The sequence below is a fragment of the Microtus ochrogaster genome, chromosome 8 (genome assembly GCF_000317375.1).
Source record: "Microtus ochrogaster isolate Prairie Vole_2 chromosome 8, MicOch1.0, whole genome shotgun sequence".
NCBI lineage: Eukaryota > Metazoa > Chordata > Mammalia > Rodentia > Cricetidae > Microtus > Microtus ochrogaster.
Window position 1 is genome coordinate 15,767,156 of NC_022015.1, and position 9,873 is coordinate 15,777,028.

General features: G+C 38.9%; 1 protein-coding gene and 1 non-coding gene across 2 annotated transcripts in view; one reads left to right on the forward strand and one right to left on the reverse strand.

The window, feature by feature from the left end:
* Rexo5 (RNA exonuclease 5) overlaps nt 1-9,873 on the reverse strand; it is a 54,663-nt gene that overhangs the window by 4,617 nt on the left and 40,173 nt on the right. Inside the window, exons 13-17 of the mRNA XM_013347718.2 lie at nt 6,113-6,217; nt 4,595-4,732; nt 1,536-1,628; nt 816-1,032; nt 415-602 (exon numbers count right to left, since the gene is read on the reverse strand). Coding sequence (XP_013203172.2) covers nt 415-602; nt 816-1,032; nt 1,536-1,628; nt 4,595-4,732; nt 6,113-6,217 — 741 coding nt within the window. The remainder of the gene's footprint in view (nt 1-414; nt 603-815; nt 1,033-1,535; nt 1,629-4,594; nt 4,733-6,112; nt 6,218-9,873) is intronic.
* On the forward strand, nt 6,390-6,577 carry LOC113456585. The gene has a single exon (XR_003377347.1). It is a non-coding gene; the product is annotated as a U2 spliceosomal RNA (small nuclear RNA).

A 9,873-nucleotide genomic window follows, 5' to 3' on the forward strand; every position in this document is an offset into this window, starting at 1 on the left:
TATATATATATATTATACATATATATGTATTATATATACATATATATACATATACATATATATTAGCCCTGAACTAATTCACCTAAGACTTATCCAGCTCTCCATCCTCCCACCCTGATCCCTCAAAGTTCCTTGCAGAACCACCCTGAAGAATAAGAATGAGATTTTTAGTGGTTATCAAAGAGGCAAAAGTATTTGATATCTGAGAGAAGAACAAATATGGCCAGGGCTAGAGGAAGCTGGAGGAGTGATATAAGATGGGAGCCAGGGCAGGAAAAACAAACCAACAAAAAGCCTGAAGGATGCAGTGCCAATGAGCAAGTCTTTCCTGATTGCTCCAGAAGCAGAAGGCCAGGGTCCAGAACCAGAGACCCCAGCAGCTACCTTCCCTGCTGACCCCAAGACACTCATTACCTGGAAGACATGCTTCTCCAAGAGAGGTGGCACTAGCTGAAGTCCTGAAGGCATTGCTGGTTCAGGATGTATGTCCTTGAGCCATGTCTGAAGGTGCATGGGGGTTAGGGCATGTCTGCCTTTCAACTTCCAGTCCTTGCCTTTGAGAATTTCAAGGGCTACCTGGGCACTGTCACGGGATTTGAACTCTGAAAGTAGGAAAAATCCCAACATTTGTTATGAGAGCCAAGAAAGCAGATCAACAGATAAACTAAGGCCTGGCTAAGATGTAGGAATAGAGTAGAATTAGAAGCTTCGCCCTGGTCTACTCCAGGAAAGCTTTTTTGGTGAACCCCTTCTTTGACCTCATGTTGCTGCCATCTCCAATATCCTTCCAGGCTACATTTAATAGTACTACTTACTCAAGAAACAGTAGTTTTTTTGCTGTCTGCTTTTAACATCTTTAGGCAGTATCATGGCTTCCAGGCCGGGAAAGAGGCTGGAGTGTTCCAACAGGTGTTCTTTAAAAGCTTTGCCAAATCCAGTCACATATATAGTACCTTGGTTTTCACAATCTTGCTCTAGCTCATGAACAAGGCTGTCACACTCAAGAGTGAATTCTGTCACAGGCCTGTGCACCTAACCAAGGAAAGATGATGTTAGTGGTGCAAAGTCACCATTTTAACTAACCTGCTGATGTCATGTTGTACATCAGCAACTCAATATGCAACTTCCTAATATTTAGGAGGCCAGTAAGTGCTTCATAGAAATGATTGTAGATTTAATTAAGAAATACATATTTTCATAACAATCTATATTCTCTAGTTCCCTGCTTGCTGCCTCCACTGAAATCTTGTTTACTTGTACAAAAACAACTTTACAATACCACCATCTCACACCCTTGAAAGCTAAGGAATGGCAGACTCAGAATAGCACTGAGGGACAAGAATACTTGATAAGGAATATAATAAAACTGTAGTCTAGCCCCGGCTGATTTTTATGAAACTGAAAGTTATTAAGTCTTGATTAAGGGCATTTATTACAATGCCTCATGCCTGGGCATCTTCAGGATATCCCTACATATGGACTGTGGTAAATCTTGCCTCGATGAAGGGGGCTACTTTCAGTTTTGGCCATCTTACCTTGATGTAAGAACCTTCTACCAGAATGCCATTCATGGTCTCTATAGCCAGCTGAGCAGCTTCCAAGACTTCATACTGTACACAGAAGTAAGGCTGCAGAAAGACCAAGGTTTTCACCATTGTTACTTCCAACTCAAACTGCTAGAAGGAGGGACTGAGAAAGGGACCCAAACACCACAATGGATGCTTTTTAATGTGCTAGGCCAGACAGCTGACTGTCAGTCAGCTTTAAGTAAAATCACCAAAGTTCAGGAATTGGTTTTCAGTCAGTAACTTCCATTTTTCCATTTACACTAAAGCCCATTGTGATGGTAATGTAAGATAACTAAGCAATTCATCACTACCTAACTTGCTCTTCATATTTGCTACAAAGCACTAAGGTCACTCATGTATGTCACAAGCAGAGACTCCCAGATGTCAACTAGCTTGGTTTTTAGACAACTTTCCAGTTCCCTGGGAAAGCCAAGTTCTTCCATTGGCTAGGCCACATCTTAAGACTCAAAGCAGCTAAATCCCCGAAGTCAGCTGAGCTGCAGAGCAGCATGGAGAAAAGTCCTCCTACAGAAAAGTTTTAGAACATTGTTTTGAACAAATTTTTGAAAATGGCACCAAAGACAAATAACAAGGAGGGAAAAAAGACAAACAGGTTTCCTCAAAATTACAAAATTTTTAGACATCAAGACTACCAAATTGTAAAAGGCAGTCCACAAAATAGGAAAAAATCCTACAAGCCACATATCTATTAGGAGACTGAAACTTAAAATTATAGGGTGTTCCAGTTCAGAATGATGAACAGTTATAGAGAAGGAAGACCATGATCATGACACTGCATTATATTAGTAAACTTATTGTGAACTTAAGGGTTAGAAAGGTAAACTCTATATTATGTATATTATACAGAAACAAAAATCAACAAAAAAAGCAAGAAGACATAAGTGGTTATAATCTTGCAACAAACTTCCCAATTCTGAGATTATCTATTCTCAGAGATAATCAATATCTAAATTTTTAGCTGTAAGAATGAACTTTGGTAGTCCTTATGTTTTTACTTCATTTTCATAATTATTATTGTACTAGGTTATGAATTGCCCCAGTTCTACATTCTAAAGGTAGAAAACAAAATACTGACATATTCTCCTACTCCTTTCTTCAGCTAATTTAGTCCTCCTTATAGGGGCCTCCATCATACTACTTACTACATAATATCTATAGTTAACCCTTTCTACTTGGAGAAGGAGTCTCACCATGGAGGCCTAACTGACCTGGAACTAGATCAGGGTGCTCTTGACTGTGCAGTAGCTGTGCTGCCTCTGCCTCCATGTACCACCATACCCAGCTCCTATAGATATTATTATGCTGTTTCTAGTTTTAATTCTTGTCGTATCTCCTTTCATGCTATGCTATTGTTTCACATGAAAACATTAGTCATTTATCTACTTATGATATAAAAACTATAAAGATGGAGATTTACTTAAGTCCTTTGAATTATATACATTTTAACATGATATATAAGTATTTAAATAACTAAAAATATTTTCTTTTGTTGAAACAGTTTCAAAATCATTAAGATCATTTATATAAATAAAAATCCAATACACGAAATTTACTTCAAGAGACTAGAGAATTAAAAAGAAAAGTAGGCAGGCAGAACTCTTACATTGTCCTATGCTCCTTACAAAAACAGAAAATCAAAGCTGAGTATAGTACATGGTGGCATACACCTGTAATCCTGTCTACTCAGAAGATGAGTCAGGAGGATTGCATATCTTACAGCAACACAGGATACACAGTAAGATCCTCTCTAATACTAAAACAAAAAGGGTTAGGAATGTAGCTCAATGGTAGAGTCTTTTTCTAACATGCCTAAGACTCTAGGTTTAATCCCTAGTTACACCTTTTTTTCCTTCTGGTTTTTCGAGACAGGGTTTCTCTATAGCTTTGAAGCCTGCCCTGGAACTAGCTCCTGTAGACTGGAATGGCCTCAAACTCATAGAGATCCACCTGCCTCTGCCTCCCGAGTGCTGGGATTACTCAGCTCACTCTTAAAACCCTTTATAAATCAATTATCCTTTAGTGTATGCTAGCTATTGGCCGACTGTGTAGTTAAAGCCTATACAACTTCCTAAGACAGGGAAGTTGCAGTTCTTTTGTAATTTTTAATTTATATTTATTTATTTAGTTTGTGTGTGTGTGTGTTTGTGCGCATATGTGTCATGGCTGGCATGTAGAAATCAGTGGCTACTTTGTGGAAATTGCTTCTTTTCTCTACCATTGTGAGTCCCAGAAATTAATTCATGTCATCAAATTGGCAGCAAGTGCCTTTATCTGCTGAACCATCTTACTAGGTGGCTTCAATATTTGGTTTAAAAAAAGAGTTATCATTTTTATATTTTTTAAATTATTTTGAAAATTTATTCTTTCTAGTTATGCATATGTGTGTATGTCTCTGTGTGTGGTTATGTCCATATGCCCAGAGGCAGGGATGTCTGATTCCCCTAGGGCTGGTTGTGCGCTGCCTGATATGGGTGCTGGGAGTTGAGCTTAGGTCCTCCAGAGAAGTACATACTCTTAACCATGGAGCCATCCCTCCACATACACACCCCCAACTATTCTTTTTTAAAGAATATATTTATCATTCAAAGGTGAGGTCAGCACAAAAAGTTACATTCAACTAGCAGGGATTTTGTTGTTTTTGGTTTTTTGAGACAGGCTGTTCTGAAACTATGGAGACCACACTGGCCTTAAACTCACAGAGATCCTCCTGCCTCTGCTTCCTGGAGTTCTGAAATTAAAAACGTTGTGTTACTACCCTGTCTTTAGCATATTTTTGTCTAGCCTACATGGTATATTTCTCTTTAAGCAAAACAAAATAAAAATCGTTAAGTACACAAGAACATAAGATCCAGAAATAATGATTATATATGGGCCAGCTACTGTCCCCATCAGACAGAGCTGGAGCAAATCAAGCTCATTTTACTAATTTGTTATTGGTTAGCCACACAGCCCTCACCATCATCTGATTTTTCTAAGAAACTCAAAACCTAATATTCTCAGCTTACCCTAAAAGTTTCGAGAACAAGAGTTACTGACTGGACTGGGCCCATGCTCTTAAACATCTTCTTCAGAGGCCCAATGTTACAATTTTTGACAAATGGACCAGCATAGACAGTTGACATCTCTGTCCATTTGGTCTTCATCTATAGGAAAAACAACAGAATGAAGCGGTGAATGTGAAAATGAACTGAAACCATAAGTCAAAGCTTGGCTTACCTTTTCAGGTGTCTAAAGTCCAGACTTGTTATAGAGCTGGGAAGATGGCTCGGTGGGTAAAAGTACTTGTTGCTATTGCAGAAGAGCATTTAATTCCCACCATCTACATGGTCATTAACAACCATCTGTAACTCCAAGTTTCAGGGAACCTTATGCCCCATTCTGACCTCCAAGACCATCAAGCATGCATGTGGTACACACACACATAAATGCAGACAAAATATTCACACACAAAAAATAAAATGAATAAATCCTTTAAAAAATTATCACTGAGGTAAGGTGCATGCCTTTAATCCCAGACCTCTGGGAGGCAGAGACAGAGGGATCTCTGTGAGTTTGAGTCCAGCCTGGTCTCCAGAGAATTCGAGGGCAGCTAGGGCTACATAAAAACCCTATCTCAAAAAATAAAAAACAAAATAAAATGAAGAGTCTGTATTCAAGGATGTCCATTATTTATAGAAGGAAAAAATTGAAAACACAAGTGCTCTCAATAATAGGTTTACCACTCAGTGGAATACTTACATATCTTAAAAATAAGAACAATAAACTATGTCTGACACAGAAGATACATTTAAAATTAAAATAAAGTTGCAACAAGGGGCCGGGGCAATGGCTCGATGGATAAAGTGCTTGCTTGAGGACCCAAGTTCAGACCCCAGCACCCACAGGAAAACATGAATGCAAGTGGCACATGCCTCTAACCTCAGTGCTAGCAGTAAAGACAGGGTGGCTAAATCAGTGAGCTCTAGACTCAGTGACATACTCTGCCTCAAATAAATAAATAAATAAATAAATAAATAAATAAATGTGATAAAAGAAGATATTTAGGGCTAGAGAGATGGCTCAGCGGTTAAGATCATTGCCTGCTCTTCCAAAGGTCCTGAGTTCAATTCCTGGCAACCACATGGTGGCTCACAACCATATGTAATGAGGTCTGGTGCCCTCTTCTGGTTTGCAGACAGAATATTGTATACATAATAAGTAAATAATTTTTTTTTTAAGAAGAAGATATTTAATGATGGCCTCTGACCTTTTTCTGCCTCTGCATGCATGGGCATACACATCCACCCACCCACATACCTGTACACATATACATACACTAAAAAAAACACACACACAAAACAAAACAAAGTTGTAAAACAGGATACTCAGTCTGATTCCTATTTTTATAAAACATGTTTCTCAAATATTAATGCATATTGAAATAATCTGGAGAAATAGATGTGAATTTAAGCAAGTGTGCATTACTTTCCTTAATGAAGAAAGGTTGTCGTTATCAAACAGTTCAGCAGAATCCATCTACTTACACTTTGCTTCACCTCGTCAGCAAAGATGGGTGAAAAGGGCTCAAAAGAGAACTGCACAATGCTGAAGGGAAACAAAGGGACTTCCACTTTGGCTTCCTCAAGCACCTGAAGAGAACAGACTGAATGAGTTAGGAACCCAGTACTCATTCAACTCCCTCCACAAGCCACAGTAATTTAAACAGTTGCCTTTTACTTATACCCCAAAGAGGCACACAGCTGACTTCCAGGTCCAAAGGAGAATGGTAACAGCACAGTCTCCTAGAAAAGCCACTAAATTACTGCTTCTTGGCCTTTTGGCTAAGACTCAGCATAGTACCCGTCCTTTCCAGTTTAATATACTATGTCCTCTGTCCAAGAATAACATATGCAATGAGTTTCTGAAGCAGGGAGATGGAAAAGGAGCTTGTTACATCCATGTCACACATCAACCTGGAACTGGAGAACCTCAGGAACAATGCACCCTTCTAGGGATATAAGATTTGGTTTCTTTCTTTTCTTTTTTGACAGTGTCATAAATAGTTGATCAATGCTTAGAAAAGAATTACACAACAGAAGCAGTTTATTCAAGGATATCAGGATGGGTCCATATCCGAAAGTCAACATGTACTGTCATATCAACTAGCATGACTGTACTCACTTATGCAGACAAAGCTTATGGAAAATTTCTATATCAAAACTCAGAAAATCCGGGACAGAGGGAACTTCCCCAACCCAATGAATTAAAAATCTAACAACTAAGCCAGGTGGAGCTGGCTCATGTCTTTAATCTTGGCAATTCAAGATTAAATCAGAGACAGGGATCTCTTGTGAGTTTGAGGACAATCTGGCCTACATAGCGAGTTCCAGGACAGCCAGGGCTACACAGTGAAAAGGACTTGGTTTCTTTCTAAAGGCAACTTGCAACAGGGCCTGGAGGCACAGGCTTATGATCTCAACCACATAGAGGCTGAGGATAGCAAATTTAAGACCAGGCTATGGACTGAGTTCAAAGTCAGGCTGGACAACTTAGTGATACCCTGTATCAAAATAAAAAGGGCTTGGGATATAGCATAGTGGAACAGGTCTTACCATATACAAGAGTTTGGGTTTAACCCTCTAGTATCACATAAAAGCCATAAAGGTAATGTATAACATATGTGACCCATACTTTAAATATTACTAAGAGAGTGATTACCACAAACCTTCAAGTTACTTGTAAGAAAATAAATTCCAACAGAGGCCCTCATCATTACACATTGTTGCAAATCAGTAACTAAAGAAAACAAAGGAGGCTTAAGAGAGTCACTGGCGATGGGGGTAGTAGGTAGTGAGGAGGAGAGTCAATGTGCCTGAAAGAATTAGAGGAAGTAGAAAACAAGCACCCCTAGAAAGAAGTCCAACTAAATGCAAATGTCACAACTTTGATATGGCTAAAAGCCTGGCAGCCAGAAAGCATCATGAAATATATAGAAAAAAAGATGGTACCCTTGTTAGATGTGGCAAAAATGAAAATAAAAAGGTAAATTACAAATCTTGCCGAGAGAGATGGCAAATGCCAACCTTTCCTAACAAGATTATAAGTTCCTCTCCTCTCCCTGACACCATAAATTAGTCTCAAACAAACAAGCAACCCCCTAAGCTCCAAGTATTGGAAAGTTGAGAATGATGGGTATATGCCTCTAACTCCCAGTTCTTGGGAGGTAAGACATTATAGTGAATGGCAATGGCACTGCAATACTTTGTGTTCCCATCTCTTTCTCCCTCTGAATCAACACAGACTTCATGGGAGGATAACTTCCCATTCCAGAGATTCTCTCTTGGAATGCAAACCTATGTACCCAATATTCTGGAAAATCTGGGTGCTGCCTGAGAAACTGGCTTCTTCTCATCTGATTTGAAGAGCTGACAGGAGTACAGGACTTGCTGAGAAATCATTACAAACTGACTACTATGGCATGTTAGAGATGCAGTTCCAAAGGAAGATGCCATGAGGTAGAAGAGAGTCTGTGCTGTAAAAAATAGACAGCAACAAACTGCCAAGAAAATTTGAGACAGTTAAAAACGTAAAATTGCAGATAACACAAATCTTGGATGCTGCATAAAACAGTTCATAAAATCAGAACTGGTTATTTTTCTCTCTTTATTTATGTATAGTGTATACATGCTTTCATGTTACGGTATATATGTGTGCAGGTGCATGTACACATGTGTGCATATTGGTGTGGATGCATGAGGTTGATATTAGGGTGTCGTCCTCAGTCACTCTGATGCAAGGTATTTCACTGAACCTGGGGCTCTCAGTTTCAGCGACTCTGGCAACCCAGTATGATCCAGGCATCTTTATATCTGCCTCTCTCTCCCCATCCCCTACTAGGTCCACCTGGCTTTTAGAGGGTGTTCCTGTCATCTTTAGTCTTCAATTTGACATAACCTAAGGTCATGAGAGGAAAACCTCCTCTATGACATGTCTGAGGAACTGTCTTAATTTATGTAGGAGAGCCCCGCACACTTGGATGACACCATTCCTTGGGCTGGTAGTCCTAGGATATATAAGAAGGCTAAACATCAGTTGGAGAACACCAGCAAGAAGCATTCCTCCAGGATTTCTACTTCAAGTGCCTGCCTTGACTTCCCTCAATGATATAACCTGTAAACTATTCCTTCCCTAGGTTACTTTTGGGCAGTGTTTTATCATAACAACAGAACAAAACTATAATATAAGGTTCTTAGAGTCTGAATGCTGGCACTTATATTTGTAGGCCAAGTGCTCTATCTGTTGAGTCAGCTCCTCAGACCAGAACTGTTTATTTTTTTTAAATGTCTAAGTCTTAGTAACAAAATCACAAAGCATATAAAGATACAGGGAAACTTAGCCTAAAAAGACAATATAATTCCATAAACTGAATCTAGAAAAGTGTAGCTGTATGAAGACCTGTGAATGCCTGTCTTCTGAATATTGAGATTACACCACTATGGTAGGCTCCAGATCTCTAACAACAAGTGGCAAACTGTTTATACTCTAGATCTGTATACACTCTCTTGTATACTGAGTCACTATCTCTAGATTACTTATATCATTGAAAAGAATATCATGCTATGTAAATAGCTTTTCTACTGCACTGCTAATGAACATTAAAAAAGAAAAAAGTCTACATGTGTTCAGCCATTCTTTTCCTTATTATTTCCGATTCATGGTTGGTTGACTCCATGGATATGAAAACTGCAGACTCATAAGACTAATTAAATGTCTAAAAATGTTTAAGGGGATAAAAGAATTGTCATAAAGATGCTTGAACATGGATTACTAAATCATTAAAATGATATATTAGCAAATGAGAATACTAACAAAGAAATGATAAAAACAATATTCTGGATTGGAAAATTTTAAAAAATAGCACTGCAAAATCACACGGGAATGATTTAATCAGGCAGATGAAAGCATCGGGTCACGTACAATGATCGAGATCGAGGTCAAAAGATAATAAAGAACAGTTGAGGTGAAGTTAAGGGATTTATGTGACATTATCAAGAAACTTATGAGACACTATTAAACAAATCCAACTGTCTAAATGTAGTATCTAAATGCTTATGTCCATCCAAAAGCTGCACACAGATATTTAGAGCAGCTTTGTAAGTGTCCAAGAGGGGTGCAACCACCCACGGAGACAGTGGGGCTGATCTATTGGGAGCTCACCAATGCCAGCTGGACTGTGAATCGAAAAGCAGGGGATAAACCCGGACTCTCTGAATATGGCGGACAATGAGGGCTGCTGAGAAGCCAA